This window comes from Eubalaena glacialis, chromosome 6 (genome assembly GCF_028564815.1).
Source record: "Eubalaena glacialis isolate mEubGla1 chromosome 6, mEubGla1.1.hap2.+ XY, whole genome shotgun sequence".
In the NCBI taxonomy this organism is placed as follows: Eukaryota; Metazoa; Chordata; class Mammalia; order Artiodactyla; family Balaenidae; genus Eubalaena; species Eubalaena glacialis.
The window spans coordinates 87,402,658-87,421,576 of NC_083721.1; the positions used below are offsets into that span (position 1 = coordinate 87,402,658).

The window sequence follows — 18,919 nt, forward strand, 5'->3', positions numbered from 1 at the left end:
GGTCTCATGACTTTTTGAAAGGCATGATTAACTATTTCTGAAGTAGGCTTTTAACAACTAAGAGTTGGAGTAACATTTACAGAACCAAGAGTGGAGTTGTTTCCTTGGAAATCAGTCACAAAGCAAGTTTCAACGTCACTTACTTCTCCTTTCATCATTCGAACTTTAGCCAACCACCATCCACATGGTTCTTGATCATTTGCTCTTGAATACACCTGGCAAGAAAAAAAATGCCCTTATTCCTTCATCCAAAAAGATTTCAACACTATAGACAATGACTTATTATAAGCACAAACTTCCATTAAATTCAAGAATCAAAAATTTTATTGTTAAGAGTAATACAAAGAACAGCCCCTGCTCACCGCAACTAGAGAAAGCCTGTGCACAGCAACAAAGACCCAACACAGCCAAAAATAAATTAATTAAAAAAAAAATATTGTGAACAAAATGAAATTGGTGTACTAAACATGATTTAATAAAAGTTATATACACTTAAATTTTACTACTGAAAAATAAAACTGAACCCTCTTTGGGCAATTTGGCTCCTTGGAAATCGAATTCCAAATTCAAGAGGGTTTACTAAACATAAATTTTTTTTTTTTTTAAAGAGATTTATTATTTTCATTTTTATTTTTTTGGCTGCATTGGGTCTTCGTTGCTGCACAAGCTTTCTGCAGTGGTGGCGAGCAGGAGCTACTCTTCATTGCGGTACGCAGGCTTCTCACTGCAGTGGCTTCTCTTGCTGCGGAGCATGGGCTCTAGGCGTGCAGGCTTGGTAGTTGTGACTCGCGGGCTCTAGAGCGCAGGCTCAGTAGTTGTGGCACACGGGCTTAGTTGCTCCGTAGCATGTGGGATCTTCCTGGACCAGGGCTCGAACCCGTGTCCCCTGCATTGGCAGGCGGATTCTTAACCACTGTGCCACCAGGGAAGTCCCAGTAAGTATTATTTTAAAGAAATGCTTCTTACGAGACAGTTTTACATAGTGTAAAACATAGGTCTTTCAGTTTCTGTCAACACTGTTCATCTTCGAGCATGGCATTCTGATGATTCAAGTATCAGAAGTAAGGATAAGCTAGAACCTTAATAAGATGTATTTTAAATCTGTTATCAGTATTTATAAAATGTTGAAATTAAGAACTGTTTTTAGAAAGTTTTTAAAATTTCTTCCTATTTTAAAATTCCTTCAAGGTATGACATTTAAATCCCTTGCTGAGGAACTTAAATGTACTAAAAGTCCTTGAACAAAAAAAATTATACACACATTTAGTCCATCTAGCAGAGAACATACCTTACAAAACCTCCTATGCAAAAAAAACCCTGTATCTTATGTATTCTATAATTATCAGGTATTTTAAAATATAATACCTTAGAAAAGTTTCCATTGAGAATTAGACTTATTTCTTATGACACAGCAGTTTGTTTGATATATTTTCAATACATGAGAAGCGGGGGGAGGCTGGGAAGAGATGACTAAGAAACACAAAAATCTTGATTAAACTAAGGTTGCCCCTACACAGGTGGGCAGAGAAATCTACCAATCAATACATGTTAACAGCCATTTGTGAAATAATGCAAACAACTACTGATAGGCAAACAGTTTTGGAAAGCCTGAAGCGTCTATCAAGATGATGATGAGAGTAATCTTCGAAGTGGTGGAATACTGGAACTAAAAATAAATAAGGCAAAACTTCATGATCAACTTTACTGCATACCATGATTAGAGAAAAGCTATGAGGGAAAAAAAAGCCTATATACCAATGAAGCACCAGTGAACTCAATTTTAGCTTCTGCATTTCTTATATGAGTAAATCTAACTATTTCTTGACTCTATCCTTTCTTACAGATCTTCCAAAAAATAAGAAATTTTTACTTGTAGAATAGAATAAAACTCATTCTGTCTTGCAACTGTTATTAAGCATCCAATGAACCCTTACATAAATCTAAGACAGAATCCAGGAACCTTATTTTTCCTACATCCTAAAATACTCTGCCATCTTCTTTGACTAGAAAGAAACAGATGACGAAGAAATGCACATTAGTCAATCCAATTGGTTAAATATGAGTGATGTAATTATAGGGCAAAGATGACAATATTCTATTCGATAAAATTAGAAGCCGTCAAAAGTTCCAAAATACAATCGACCCTTGAACAACAAAGGGGTTAGGGGAGTCAACCCTCCATGCAGTTGAAAGCTGAGTGTTACACAGACGGCTTTCTGTATATGCAGTTTCACATCTGCGAACTCAACCAACCACTGATCATGCAGTACTGTAGTATTTTCTATTGAAAATAATCTGAGTGGGAATTCCCTGGCGGTCCAGTGGTCAAGACTCTACACTGTCACTGCCGAGGGCCCAGGTTCAATCTCTGGTCAGGGAACTAAGACTTCCACAAGCCGCACGGGGGGGCATCCGAGTATACATGGACCCATGCAGTTCAAACCCAAGTTGTTCAAGGGTCAACTGTATTCTTAAACCATTGCATTCTGATAATTCAAGTGTGTAAGATGAAACAGAAGAAATGATAAACTAGAACTTATCAGAGATGGACTTTAAATCTGATATCAGTATTTACAAGATGGCTATGTTCTGGATTTATGCATGATAGCTGATGAGCAATAGGTTAATATTCAGAAAACTTCGCTCATTTTAGGTACATGTATTGTCAAAAACCAGGAAAACATGAAATAAAAACTTGGATTTCTTTGTTTAAATGCTTATTAAAATATCTAATAATGTTTATCTTCACCATCCTTTTATTCTTACTTCTGTAAATTTATATGTAAAATGACTTAAAAATATAAAAAAACAATAAAAATGGCCCATTAGACTCAAATGGTAAATGTTGACTATTTTCCCTAGTATACTGAGAATTAAAAAAACAAAAAGAAAACCCTGAGAACAAGGAAAGTGCCCTTTCCAAGCACTATCTTAGAAAGGCAGTTCAGCTAAACAGACTGGTATATCTCTTGTTGATCTACAGTGGATGGGTGCCTCAAGCTTGAATGCTGAAAAATGGGTCTTAAAATAAACTACCTGTTCTATTTCACCAAAGAATAACCGTCTAGGAATCTGGCTTTCTATGTAAGTTTACCTACAAAAAAGAATAAAACATTGTGGACTGTCTTGCAGCTTTAGTTCTCATTGAACACTAAAATGCTGGATTCCATTTTATACTTACATCCATCTCTGTAAACTTCATTAATAACGGATCCCTGAAAGACAAAGCCTCTCTCATAAAGCCAAATTAATCTAAGTTCCTGGCTCAAATCAAAATGCTATGAATTTGCCTCCACTTTTGTGTTGTGGGTCAAATAACATCCTTTACAAAATGAACAGTGTACTCAACACAATAAAAAGTCATTTTAATAACCCAGTGTTAAAACCACGCCCTAGCGTACTATGTCCGAGATGTAGATTACTGAATTTATTTATGACTATGTCATTGGAGTAAAAGCACCTCACAGAAATTCCCTTCAGATTTCAATTCACTTAAATCCCCAAACTATTCCAAGAAAGCAATTCACACTCTAAGGCAATGGCCCTCATTTCTCTAACATTCTAAGTTTCTTCAAATCCAAGAAAGAGCTTAAAAGAAGACTAAGGAGTGCCCATGAGAGACCTAAAAACACAACAGTACCCAGATTGAAGAAGGCTACAGTTTCATGGAAGAATCAAATTCCAAAAGCCTATTTCAGTATTCTTTCTACCAAATGAATCCAAGTCAAACCTTACTGGCCTCCAAATTCTAGCACACAACCAAATTATGACTTAAATGGAATTCCAGTCTGGATCCTAATGTTATCAGCTTTTCATTCAAGTTAATAATGTTCAACGATGCCTTTCAAAGTTATAACCAAATAGAAATAATGTGAACACCAGCAGACAATTTCTACGTTTTTACCTAATTCTAAATAATGTTAAGCATTAAACTGAATGCTTAATCATAATGACCTGTTTTACAACTACATGAAAGACATTTATTGAGTACTATTCTTATCTATTTCATCTCATTACAATCTATGAAGAAATAGAAAATGTACATTAGGAAAGCAAGCTTAACATCTAGAAAACACTAATGTGATTTATCTACTTACACAACAGTATTATCTCATTAGTATCTGTGGCTGATACTTTAACAAATGGGTTTCATAAGTGTTGGAAACTGGCCAATCCCCCAAAAGAAAAAGATACAAGTAATAAAGAATATGTTCACCTATTCTTTAATGTATGAGCATTCCCAAGCACTAAGACTAACAATGCTGACTTCATATTATGAGAAAGACTGACTAACTACAAACAGCTAAAATTTTCAGACTGGTTGCAAGAATCAAACTGAAACATTTTTAAAGGTAAGATGTAAATTATACATGTATATTATATTTGTCTTGTAAGTAAAATACTAAATTAAAAAAATTGTAAGGTAAGGGGGCTTCCCTGGCAGTCCAGTGGTTTAAGACCCTGCGCTTCCACTGCAGTGGGGCTCGGGTTTGATCCCTGGTCAGGGAACTAAGATCCCGCATGCCATGTGGCATAGCCAAATTAAAAAAAAAAAAAAAAAAAAAATTGTAAGGTAAGGGAGTGTTCTACATCAAATTATTCTTAATCCCTTTATCAAATTTCTCTCAAGGGACCTATCCCAGAATTATAACTAAATTATAAAGATGCAGAACCATAATGTCTGACTATCTGCCATAAAAGATGGAAGAAAAGGCATATGTCACAAGAACAAAAACTTGCCAATCTGTATTTCAACCAGAAAACTTCACAATTCAAAAAAAAAAGTTTTTATATATCAAATATGTTAAACCCAAGAGGAAAAACTTAAAAAGTCTTATAAAATTATCTATTAGCTTGAGATGTCAGGCTTCCTATGTAACACGTTTGTGTGTGTTATTAACTTGCTGAATAAGGTAGGCATCTTATAATAAAAAATAAGGCAACTCACATGTGAAATCACTGGGGAAAAACTCTTTCTACTGCCCTTCCAATATCCCAGAACATTATACTATATATCCAGCTTAAGAGAATCTAAAGAACTCTTCATTTTCCCATCATCTCCAACTTTACAAGCTGAGCATTATTTTCTTAGCAATCTTTTTTTTTTTGGCCATGCCACGCGGCTTGTGGGATCTTATTTCCCTGACCAGAGATCGAACCCAGGCCCTCAGCAGTGAAAGCACAGAGTCTTAACCACTGGACCACCAGGGAATTACCAATTTTCTTAGCAATCTTTTGTTAACAAAATCAACTATTAAGCAGACACTTGTCAAAAAAAATTAATTATATTAAATACTTCAAAGATTTAAAAATATATGCCACTTTTTAACATATCAAACACAAAGCCACCAATTAGTTTTAAAAATAAACCTTTGAATCTTAGACTTTTCAAAACCAACTTTCTATTATAAGCCATATAGTGTCTTCTTGAGGCCACTACCAGACACTAATTTATGTTTTATAATTTCATCTAAGTCTCATAAATTGGCTGGAAAGGGCAAGCCTGAAGTAGCCAAACATGTTTGTAAAGTAATAAAATTTTAGAGTAAGCCATGTGAAATCGCCAATATTTAACCATACCTGACCTACAAGAATGGAAACTTCATATGGCTGAATTTTTTAATTATTATTTTTTAATAGAAGCATAGTTGATTTACAATATTGGGTTAGTTTCAGGTGTACAGCAAAGTGATTCAGTTTTGTATATATATATGTATATATCTATGTCTGTGTATATATATATATACGTGTATATATATTCTTTTTCAGATTCTTTTCCATTATAGGCTATTACAAAACATTGAATATAGTTCTCTGTGCTATACAGTAAGTCCTTGTTGTTTATTTTATATACAGTAGTGTGTATCTGTTAATCCCAAATTCCTAATTTATCCCCCACCCCTTCCCCTTTGGTAACCCAACTTTGTTTTGTATGTCTGTGAGTCTGTTTAGTAAATAAGTTCACTTATGTCATGTGTTAGATTCCACATATAAGTGAGATCATACGGGGACTTCCTGGCAGTCCAGTGGTTAAGACTCCGCACTTCCAATTCAGAGGGCATGGGTTCAATCCCTGGTCGGGGAACTAAGATCCCACATGCCGCGTGGCGCAGCCAAAATATTTAAAAAATTAAAATTAAAAAAAAATAAGTCATCATAAAATATTTGTCTTTGGCTTACTTCACTCAGTATGATAATCTCTAGCTCCATCCATGTTGCTGCAAATAGCATTCTTTCATTCTTTTTTATGGCTGAGTAATATCCCATTGTGTGTGTATATATACGTACGTGTGTGTGTGTGTGTGTGTGTGTGTGTACACACCATATCTTCTTTATCCACTCATCTGCCAATGGACATTTAGGTTGCTTCCACGTCTTGGCTATTGTAAATAGTGCTGCTGTGAACATTGGGGTGCCTATATCTTTTCAAATCAGTTTTCTCCAGATATATGCCCAGGAGTGGGATTGTTGGATCATATGGTAATTCTATTTTTAGTTTTTAAAGGAGTCTCTATACTGTTTTCCATAGTGGCTGCACCAATTTACATTCCCACCAACAGTGTAGGAGGGTGCCTTTTCTCCACATCCTCTCTAGCATTTATTATTTGTAGACCTTTTAATGATGGCCATTCTGACTGGTGTGATATCTCATTGTAGTCTTGATTTGCATTTCTCTAATAATTAGCCATGTTGAACATCTGTATGTTGGCCACCTGTATGTCTTCTGGAAAAATGTCTATTTAGGTCTTCTGTTGTATGGCTGAACTTTAGATAAATGCCTGGACAGCTTAATGAAAAGCTCCCTTCTGGATCACTTCTGTTCTAAATCAATTACTAATGGCCAAATCATAGTCACCTTTCCATTCTTCAAAGAGGAAGGGTTCCTAGAGCTGCAAAAGAACAAGAGTTGGGAATGTGGCACAAAATTGACAACACCCTGTAATACAGTATGACATATTAGAAAGAACTAACATTCAGGACAAAAACTTACACTGGTTATTCAACTTCCTAACCTTCAGGCTACATGAACCTTGGAAAGGCTAATTAAATTATTCATAGAGTTTAGAAGAGGCCCTCAAGAGACTATTATGTCAAACTGATAGAATGTGTTTAAAAAGCCAGTTAGTTATATATATATTATATGGGTTAGTGTCAGCTGTTATCACTGCTATTATAGTATTTACGACTAGCACAAAGAGAACAGTAGCCAATGACTTAATTAAAAAAAAAAAAAAATCAATATACTATGCAATAAATTACCCTAAAAAGAATCAAGTTGTATTAAAAACCTAAATACTCTTTAAAAAAAAGGGGGGGGGGGTGCATCTCTGTAGAAGTACTAAAATGGGTTATCTTGGAGGCCACACTGGGAAAACTGGTAGATCTGAATCTGGGAAAATTGGCAGATCTGAATAAGTAAAAATATAAATTCTTAATGGCAAAAGCACTAAAGTACAGCTTTTTAAAGAATGCCTGGGAGAAAACACAATATGTAACAGAAACTTACCCATAAAATGTACACATTTCCAACATCGAAAACTACATGGGCAAAAAATAAAATAGATAATAAACAGAACAAGGGGCTAACAGCCAATAAACTAATTTAAAAGACACTCCATATCACTAGTAATCAAGGTTCAGAAGATAGAGAAGACAAAAGCTTCCTTCTATCATGTTTATGAAAACTTACAGATGAGATTAATAATAATCCAGCCAGTCAATCTATGAGGAAACAAACACCTTAATGTATTAGCAAAATTATGAAGTGGTCATTCAAAAAGCATTTTTGGAGAACAAAATGGTATATTTTGGTATTATCAAAATTTTCAATATACATGCCTTTGATTCAGCAATTGAACCACCAAAATTTATACTAACAGAAAATGATTTACATAAGGACATTAACTCTTGCTTTTTATTGGAGGGAGTAAAAGCAAAAAACAACTGTCAATAATTTCAACGACTTCTAATTATGATACACCTATACTAAGGAATATCATGGGGTGGTGAGAAAAAATGAGGTTAAATCTGTATGTGCAGACTTGAAAATGTCTACAGAATCTTAATTAACTGACTACAAAAATCACAAATAGTATGTATTCCCAATTTTTGTAACTTAAAAAAGCACACATATTCTTTATAAATTCAAAGAAAAAAAAATCTAAAGAGACATCTCTTAAATAAGATTTAAGCTGGGGTGGGCAGATAAGCACACCTACATACTTACACTAAGAGGAAAGGTTCACTTTTTACTTTATGTAACTCTGTATCATTTCACTTTTTATATTAGGTTTTGTTACTTTGAATTTAGGGGGGGAGCTTACATAAAGCTATTTGGCACAAAATATAAAGTACTAAATAACAACCATAATTCCTAAGCATTCATTCTATGTCATAAGAATAAATTCCTAACGCTGGCAAAAAAACAAAACAAAAAAGAACAATAAATCCACAGGTGGCAAGATTAATTTTAAACTTCTTCCGTATATGAATTTTCAAAAATTTCAAAAGCACAAAAAAATTACAAAGTAACAGTAACATCTTAATTCCAGACCATGATTCTCATTAATTTTAAGGAACAAATTTCACCAAGACTGAACCGTAAAACAGAAAGTGAAATAAAACACTCTGTAATCATCAATTTCCAAATCATTCAATAAAGTTTTGTATACAACTGGGGAGGCAAGCCATAAAGATGGTCCAGGAACTGGACAGGATCTTCCCAGATTGAGACTGAGGAAAGCACACTGTAACAACACCCTCAGCACTCCACCAAGTTTTTCCTTTAAACTGAGCCTTTACATTAACAATAACTGTCTGAACAACAATTTTTAAAATATGAAAAGCACTACTCACAGAAATGACCGCCACACATGTGGCACCCTGACACAATTAAGTTATAACATGCTTTGATTTAGCAAAAGCAGAAGGATGCTTGCTCTAATTACCTAGAGCAAGAATTAAAATCTAGGCAGAATTTTAGAATGTGAGTTCAAGCTGTTAGGGGTTAAAGTCCTACAATTTGACTTTCTAGCCTAACATCTACAATTAACTCAAAAGAAAATTTACCATTAAAAAAATTATGAAGAATAGAAGTGGCAAGTAACTGAGTTCATCTGCAAAGCACTCAGAACAGTGTATGGCAGGAAGTACGTACTGTTAAGTGTTTATAAAAACATTTATTTAGATAGCTGTTACGTCATTAAAGATTGACCCTTGTTCCCAGTTCTCCTACCCCAGCCTACATAAATTAGGTACAAATGAGATTTGAAAATCTTTCAACACTATCAAGACAACTCCTTGTGAGAAATACATTTAGCATATTTGAGCTCCTTGGAGGTATCAATTTCTTAAAAATCAAAAATCAAATTTTCTATCTCCAACAAACTCATTATGCTTCTATTTGACAATTATTTCCAAGTTTCTTTTTACATAACAGCAGGCATGTTAATCAAAAATAAATATAAAAGACAGACATTCAAGATCTACTAAGTGACATTCAAGATCTACTAAGTGTGAAAAAAGCAAGATACAAAGAAGCAGTACAGTTTTTATTTTTTAAAAGAGAAAAAAGGAAGAGCCTGGGAATATGCAAACCATGAAATGTGGTTTTTATCTCTGGGCAGTGATTTTGTTTTCTTTCTTTTAAATTTTTCTGAATATTTCTAGAATATTCAAAAAGGCAGTATGCTAATTATATTTCATATTGTTACATAGGAACTATATTCATGATCACTACAATAAAGGACAGCTACTAATACTGTACAAAGATACTGAAGAAAAAGCACAAGACAAAATAGCAAAAAAAAAAGGAAAATAATGACCAACGTCATATAGTTCTCTCCGCCAGATTCTGTGCAAAACAACTCAAATGCACTATCATCTTTAATTCTCAAATTATTTTTACTTTAGTCATTAAAAACAAAAAAACTTGACCAAGGCTACAAACCTAAAAATGGTAGCATTGAGACATTAATCCCAGTTCTGGCTCCAAAACTCAAGCATTGCTACATTACACAGCCATTACCAATAGAAAGAATGGAGAAAAGGAATTAGATTTATTCTCTATCAGCTAAACAGATTTTCCAACAAGAATATTTATTTGAAACAAAAAAATACACACACAAGAAAATAAACTTATAAATACATACCTCTACTTCATCTCCTTCACTAATTTCTTTTTTTATATCAGGTGGTGGTGGTAATCTAACTTCATTAAATGGAACCTGGCGTTCCGGTTGCCAACTGACGGATTAGAAAAGGAATTAACAACTTTAAAATATATTATTCTAATAGCCCCTAATACAGAAGCTATGTAGTCTATGCTTAGTGCTGTATATTTTTCAAATCAATCATTTAGCTTTCCCCAAAGAAAAACAACCTCTGTATTAAATCTTTTTCCAAGTAGTCTGTTGAGGTAGAACAGATTTTGCATGGCTCTTGATGAAGTCTATAAATAGTTAACATCATTGACAATTATATATTGCTTCCAAATTACTCATCCTAAGGTAACAGTACATACATTATTCTGCAAATGAAATAGGGTAAGTTCAGAGTAACAAACTGCTATAGTGGGATCAACTTATTACAAACACTTTTACCACTAAATGACTTATTAAGGAACACAATTTCAGAGATTATAAAATATAAGCTGCATAATTTCTTAATGTACATGTTCACAGAAATATAGAAAACTACTCAATTATTCTGAATAGCTAAATTATGAAAAATTTTCTTACACAGAATTTCTTTTCTACAATGAACGCATACATTGTAATTAAAACCTAGAAAAAACTTACTTTTAATCTTTGTAGCAAATACGAATGTATTAAAACTACTACTTGAGCTGTTGCTTAATTTTTTGTGGGTTGTATTTTATAACTAAGTTGATAAAGCTAAAATGCTTTCCTACTTTAAGTTCTAATAGGTCATCCACATGCCTGGGAGGTACACCAGCGCGTAAAATACTCCTATGGCTCCCCTGTGCCAACGCTGGGCAAAAAAAGAGACAAGTAAAAGACATTTGAGTGCTTTCTTTCATCTTTACTGTCTAAATGGCAGCTGCTCAAAGACAGAAATCATCTCAACACTTGTTTCTACAAGAAACAGTTGTTGGGCCGATATCTATTCAGGCAGTTACAGAAGCAGCTTAAAAGTGAAAGTTGACCAGTTTCTTTTCTGACCTTCAATTATACAGTGCTCCTTTATAACCCTTCCTAACCAAGCCCAGAACACCGTCTTTAACGTTTTTAGCACAACTTACCTAACCTTTACAATATCTATACAACTTTTTATTATTCCTTATGAATAATCAAGCAATTAAAGACAGCCTAATACTTATCTACAACATGATTTCAAAATTCTGCATTTTTAAGAAGTAAGCATATTATAATCCCATTCGTGCTGTCTATTTTTGCAAAAACTACTTACTGATTCACATCCACATGTGATTTGACAAAGAAAGAGGTCATGGAAAAAGTGCCAAGTGAATTGTGAGCAGAAAACCAGGTGAAGTCATCAAAAACTAAAATTATTTGAACTCAAAAAGATAATCAAACCAAAGACCCCCACCCAAAAGCACACTCATTTTCCACTGGCAATAGAAACAGCCAAAAGCAAACAGTGTGGCACTACCAATCTTCAAAATTAGGATCTCTATCAATAAAAAAATAACTTACTTGTTCTCAAAAACAACTGTGAGGGAGTCTTCATGAACATCTTTGATAAATCCCTATAAAGAAATTAAAAGGAAATAAATATTCAATTAAATGTTAAATTAACTCTAAACCACTATATTAGAGCTACAAAAACAACATGGAGTACTGATAATGACCCAGAGCTTGGAATAGGCTAATCTGGGTTTGATTTCCATCTCCATCATTCATGAGCTGTTTGACCTTGGCAGTTACTTAACCTCTCTCTTTCATGATTACAAATAACATTAAATGACACTGTACTACTGTCAATCAGAAAAGCAACGTTCTCAACCTTAGCCAAATGCTTACACACTCTGAACCACTTGGTACTCAGCAAAAACTTTTCAGAAACGTCTTTATCATACTACACTCCATAATGTACACTATAAACTAATTAAACACACACACTTGCAGTACTTGGTTAAAACATGGCAAAAACGAATACATCTGTTTACCTCATCTACCTCCCAAAATATTTAAGCACTATGTGTCAGATATTATTTTAAGCAAATTAGCAAACCAAAGACTAAGAAACTGACGGTGGAAAAACCAAAAAGCAAACAGATCAGCACTACCACCCCAGAAAATCTTTGGAACTGAATACAGAAAGTCTTATAGAAGAGAAGATAACCGATGAGGCTGAAAATAAAATCATTTTATTTTCTTTAATAATGTAGGATTACCCATCACAGAATGTATATGTCGTGTATCTAGTCTCTCAGCACCCTCCTCCCACATTTGCTACTGAATTTTATGATTCTGTAATTTGGCCTTGATCTCTCTCCAGCTAGAAATGCCTGTGATCGACTTAATTGTGTGTTATGGGAAATTTCAATGCATATACCTTCATGTGAGGTCTAAAACTCAAGATACTTTCCTTTCAAGAGTGCTATAGTTGGAGCTTCCCTGGTGGCGCAGCGGTTAAGAATCCACCTGCCAATGCAGGGGACGTGGGTTCGATCCCTGTCTGGCAAGATCCCACATGACAGAGCAGCTAAGCCTGTGCACCACAACTACTGAGTCCGTGTGCCTAGAGTCTGTGCTCCACAACAAGAGAAGCCACCGCAATGAGAAGCCCATGCACCGCAAGGAAGAGCAGCCCCCGCTCGCTGCAACCAGAGAAAGCCCGCGTGCAGCAACGAAGACCCAACGCAGCCGAAAATAAATAAACTTATAAAAGAAATATAGTGGCTGCCAGAAAATTAAAAAAAGAGTGCTATAGTAGCTCTTGCCTTGCAATTCTGAAGACATTTTTTGTTCTTCTTTGTCCTCCCAAAGCTAAAAACTAAGAGCTGCCATCTAGTTCAAGCTGTGATTATCTGATCACGCTACAACAATGACTTCCTGGCCAGTTTCTCTATTTCTACTAGTTCATCCACACATCTACTTTCAGCAATCATTTTGGTCAGCACTTTCATAGCTATGTTCCCAGCAAATCCATCTCTGTTATACCCTTGCCATTTGTAAGGACTATTTTCATAAACTGAGAATTACCAAATTCATGAATATTAGAGTAAAACATCTTTCCATCAGAGATTAGTCATATTTATACTTTCACTGACATTTTCCAGTCCTTCACAAACAATTTTCAGTTTGAAATGTTTCATTAATCTTTATCATTTCTGTATAATTTATACAGCGGATAAGTGCAAATTAGAGCTCCAAATCAATGGGAAATTCTACTCCTCGTTATAATAAAAAGGTTTTTTTCTATCTAAAAATCAGTGCTTATACTGCTCCCCACCCCCACTTTACATCCACCACAAACATCAGCATCAGCTTTGTCTGGGTGCACACACTGTTCACACACTTTAAGAAAAAATACAGCTCTGGAACCTACTCTTATTGCTAATATCTTTCAGGCAGCAGATTAAATAAGCTAAAAACTTGATACCCAAATAAAGTGTATTTGGACTGTAGTGAACAATCAGAAAACATGTTCTAATCCCCAAACCCTAGATTCTAGGGATAAGGGGTTTCTAATGGCCAGATCTCTATAAAATTGATGCATTTGATACAGGACACAGTCAACATTTTTCAATTCACCAGAATAATGGTAGATCCCTATATACTCAAGAGATGGAAAATGGCAGGGTTAGGTCTTTGCCAAAATGTTTGAGAGTCAGGAGACACCAAATAACAATGGCAACATTTTCCTGCACATGGCATGGGGGGGGGGGGGCCGGGGGCGGCTTTATGACTAAGTCTCCATAACTTCTGTCTTTCTTGTTAGTCCAACCTTTGGGGATTTGGTCTCTTTTCCTATTCATACTCATCTGGCCCAGAACCCGTATTTCTTAGAATACTCTGACATTTCTTTTTCTTCTCCCCATACATATACAAACATGGAAGCCCAAGCCATCATAAAATGGTCCCTTAATTGTTCAGTCACAAAGCCTGGTATATATTTACACTTGAAACTCTTACCTATAATTTAAAATAATCATCGATAAGTAACAAGGCACTTTAACATATTTAAAGTGTAATCAAAATATCTTAGAATGCTATCCCTGACAAAACAACAAACAGAGCATCATATAATAAAAACCCAGGAATGCCAAAAATTATATGTAAATTAGGAGTAAGGGAGGAACAGAGGGAATAGCAGGAATCTCTGAGCCCTGGAAGCACTAATTGAAGAATTTTTTTTCAAAACCAATCTAGCCTAAAATAAAAATTTAAAAAGAAAACTCAAAGATTCAGTAAGGTGGCAAGTTAACCAAATTAGCTTTTCTAGCTAAAAATAAGCACTGGAAAATAAACAAAAAATATTCTACTAACAGCAAGGTCCTAGAAATGCCCTCAACAACAAAAAAATATACACGACCTATGTGCAGACATCTGTGAAACTTGACTAATGAATAGAAATAGACTATTTAGGGAAACGTAAAGCACTCTTGATATTTTAAAATTTTCAACATGCCCCTAAATGGGATCCTACTAAAACACAAAGGAATGTGTAATTCTGTTGAGGGAATAGGGAGTTAACCTTAATAAAATTGCATCAAAGCCTATCTTAAAAACAAACAAGAAGGCATTCAGTAAGGCAACTTTTAAATGGGGGTAGAGAATAATGAGAGAACACTATCCGTACCAAATACTGAAAGTTATTTTAAAGCTACAATAATCAAGACAAAAAAGACAAGGTGCTTGGCAATTTTGAGGTGGGCGCTTCAATGGCCTGTGGAAAGAACAAGGTGCATTCCAGATATCTATCTGCCTAACTTAAACACACATTTTTGAAGTTACAGAACACTACAGCTGAAAAAAACGTTTTTCAACTCGATGAGGGTAGTCATAGGGAGAAAAAATCCTATTGATAAGCAATAATACACACGGTATGAATGAATTTCAAGAATTGACAAAATGAGATTATAAATACAATCAAAAGTCAGAACAGATGGCTGTGGGAAAGCCAGTCCAAAGAGAAACACAATTTCTTTTACAGACCTTCCAGATCCCTCATTTTACAGAAAGAGAAGCTGAAACTATATACATCTATATAGCCCCAAAGTTTTACTCCCTAGGAGGTTGTAAATGCTGAATTTAAAACCTCATCTTCTGGGACTTTCCTGGTAGTCCAGTGGTTAAGAATCGGTCTTGCAATGCAGGGGACGATGGTTCAATCCCTGGTCTGGGAACTAAAATCCCACATGCCTCGGGGCAACTAAGCCCGCACCAGGCAACTACTGAGCCCACGCACCACAACTAGAGAGAAGCCCAGGGACCACAACAAAGACCCGACACAGCCAAAAAAATAAATAAATGTATGTTTTTAAAAATTAAATTAAATAAATAAAACCTCATCTTCTGTCTTGAACTCTCTTCAATTAAATCATTATCAATTAAATGACAAAATGCTTTTGCTAATTCCCAGTTTTAAACTCTAAAAGGTTACGTCTGGCAGCAACACTATTATGAAGAAATAAGGCACCATTCCTAAAAAGCCTATTTAAGGCAAAGTCCCAGAACAAAATATCAAAATCTAATTTACAACTGGAAAGGCAGCTACCTTGTTTAATATACTAACCAATTTATCAGAGGCTTTGCTTAAGTGATGATGGCCTAGCAATCTGCAGAGATCCATGAATCCCTTTGAGAACATTCCCACTAAACTCATTAGGAACGTATCATCCTAGTCTAAAAAAATTCCTTTGAAAAGTATCATTTCAAATTCACCTGCTACTTCAGATTTTTCAAAAATCCACTAATGACCTCCCATTATTGTAATTCATTACAACACTAAATTCACATATCTTACAAAGAGGGAAGTAGAAACTTAAAAAATTTTAATACTGGGACTTCCCTGGTGGCGCAGTGGTTAAGAATCCGCCTTGCCAATGCAGGGGACACGGGTTTGAGCCCTGGTCCGGGAAGATCCCACATGCTGCGGAGCAACTAAGCCCGTGCGCTGCAACTATTGAGCCTGCACGCCGCAATTACTGAAGTCCACGTGCCTAGAGCCTGTGCTCCGCAACAAGAGAAGCCACCGCAATGAGAAGCCCGCACACCTCAACGAAGAGTAGCCCCTGGTCGCCGCAACTAGAGAAAGCCCATGCGCAGCAACGAAGAACGAACGCAGCCAAAAATAAATAAATTTATATGAAAAAAAAAAACCTTAATACTCAGCAAACTATTACCAGAAGTCAGACAGTCTGAATCCTCAAAATGAGGTTTAAAGTGGAAGCCCATACCCAAAAAACCAACACTTACACCCTAAAGCTGTAACTCTTAAACCTCAAAATTCTTGTTAGAAGAGTTTACTGATTGCCAATAGACTGAGCAAAAGAGGCCAGCAAGACACAGAACAAGCTTCCTAAATGGAGGCTATGTTTTCAATGACTCTTATCTGAAGTGGTAAAGCAAGGATTCATCAGGAATCAAACCTCTAGTTCACATTTATTCTCCTAAGCAAGCAAAAAGTTCTCACAGTCACATTACTACCTCCTTCAAACCTGATCAAGTATTCTTATATAATTTAAGATCTACTCCAGTTTTTCTCTTTAAAGTCTTTCTCAGGATCACTGGTACGACATTTAAAAAATTTATATTTATTTGACACAACAGTCAAATAACTATATTTTAGTTGCCTTTTCCAATGTATTAAGACATTACAGTTGATGGCTCAATTATTGAAGCAAATTTGTGATAAAATGCTGTATTTCTAAAAATAAACTGATTGACATAGAGAACAGACTTGTGGTTGCCAAGGGGGAGGTGGGGTGGGGGAGGGATGGATTGGGAGTTTGACATTAGCAGATGCAAACTATTATATACAGAATGGATAAACAACAAGGTCCTACTGTACAGCACAGGGAACTATATCCAATATCCTGTGATAAACCATAATGGAAAAGAATATGAAAAATATATATACGCATAAGCGAATCACTTTGTTGTACAGCAGAAATGCACTGTAAATCAACTATACTTCAATAAAATAAATTTTTAAAAAATAAATAAAAATAAACTGTTTAAAATAAATTCTCAGTACATTAAGAGGCACTGGAATCAGTTTGTTAGATCCTGTAGGGCCTTTCCTCTGACTGGGTAAACTCTCCATTTTCCCAAACTCCACAGTTAAAACTTGCTGCTGTGGATAAATGTAATTACAAAAATATAACCCATGAGAAAAGAAAAGTTAATAGCATAATTTATGCAAAATTCGCCTCAGGTTTTTGTTTTTCAAGAACTGACAAAATGGCTGATGACTTGTTATTCTTTGATCAATTATCAGTTTGTTTAGTGATTCATTCTCTGGCCCCAGTCTACTTTCCCAGCCCAACAATTCTAACAATTGTGCATTCCTGCAATCAGGATGCTTCTTACAATTGATGGCATCTTAGAATAGCCAATAGCTGAATGGCTGTCAGGATATAAACGTCACTGTTAAGCATGCTCAAACTTGGTTTGCTTGCAATTTTCTGTGGCACTTGATTGCAACCCCTCAATAGTTCATTCAGCAAACCAATGAAGTACCATTTTAGGAAGGATTTAGGTTTCTTACCAGAAGGTTGTTCTGTTGACACCTTCTGATAAAATCAAGAAAGCACCAGCATCAAAACTTGCAGAGTGGGTGAAAATTCTTGTAAGAAAATCCTGGAGATAATAGAGAGCTCTTTTAAAGTATGCTTACAACATCAATGCTCTCCATGGCACTGAGGAAGATATTGTGAGAAGAAACACAATCATCTGAACCTGAAAATGTTTTAGCCAATTTATTTTGCTTCTATTTTCCTTATGTATGCAAATGTTTAAAGATAATCTGTCAGGTGATATAGAAAAGAATTTTAAAAGATAAAACTACCACTCATAGATCAATTGGCAACATTTCTTCTTTTTTAGTGCCTCTTACAACTGATGCCATTTTTAATACAACGAAATTGTATGGCTCTTCCACTGATTTCCCAAATCTACATATGGAAAAATAACCTGTTCCCTGGACTCTAAAACCCAACTTCCAATTATATACACATCTCCACCCATGGCTTACTTTTATACCTAAAATCAATCAACATGTCAACGGTCAGAATCATCTGCTGTCCTGCTTTTGCACTCTACACAAGTATGATCCATTTTACAGGATAAAAAAAAAAGAAAAGTGAATACAGCAAACTATTTCTTAATCAGGGTTCTACGAGAATACAGCCCAATCACCAAGTCATTCATTGTGTGTAATGAACTTCTCTCCCATGTATCTAGAATAGTACTAGCTATGCACAATCCTTGGAAGAATTGAGAAAACGGTGTTCCTCTGCTTTATAATTCAGATGAGAAACTATTAGGTTGAGAAAACTGACTTAGGGACTCCTAGACCTAAGCAATTTTACACATGAGTCTCAGTCTGCGAACTGAAGGAGTTGAAGCTTCTTAAACTAAGGTAATTCCTAGGCACTCAAAGGTGTGCCAAGAGTACTTAAAGCTACTCCTTCTCCCCCCAAAAATACTACGGTTAATCTTCCTGGAACTTTTATGTCAAGTAATTTAAAGAATTTAATAAACAAACTTTATGTTTCTGGACTGTGTATACAGTTAACAGATACAGAAAGAACTCCTTATTAGGGAAAGGGAAAAAAACACTGAGCAATACAATATACTGGTTTTACTGTTAAGACTGGTCTCAGATCCACTACTTACTATGTAGTAGGTAAAAGAAGAGAGGGCCCAGAGCAGTAAGGTAAGGAAAATAAGACTCTTTTAACTGGCTTTACTTGCCCAAAAGC

At 35.2% G+C, this 18,919-nt stretch overlaps 1 protein-coding gene across 5 annotated transcripts in view; it reads right to left on the minus strand.

Moving 5' to 3' along the window:
* FXR1 (FMR1 autosomal homolog 1) overlaps nt 1–18,919 on the minus strand; it is a 56,112-nt gene that overhangs the window by 27,624 nt on the left and 9,569 nt on the right. For all 5 annotated transcript variants that reach the window (XM_061194450.1, XM_061194448.1, XM_061194453.1 and 2 more), the window contains 3 exons: nt 11,679–11,731; nt 10,152–10,245; nt 144–215 (listed from right to left, as the gene is read on the minus strand). In XM_061194450.1, the coding sequence (XP_061050433.1) occupies nt 144–215; nt 10,152–10,245; nt 11,679–11,731 (219 nt within the window). The remainder of the gene's footprint in view (nt 1–143; nt 216–10,151; nt 10,246–11,678; nt 11,732–18,919) is intronic.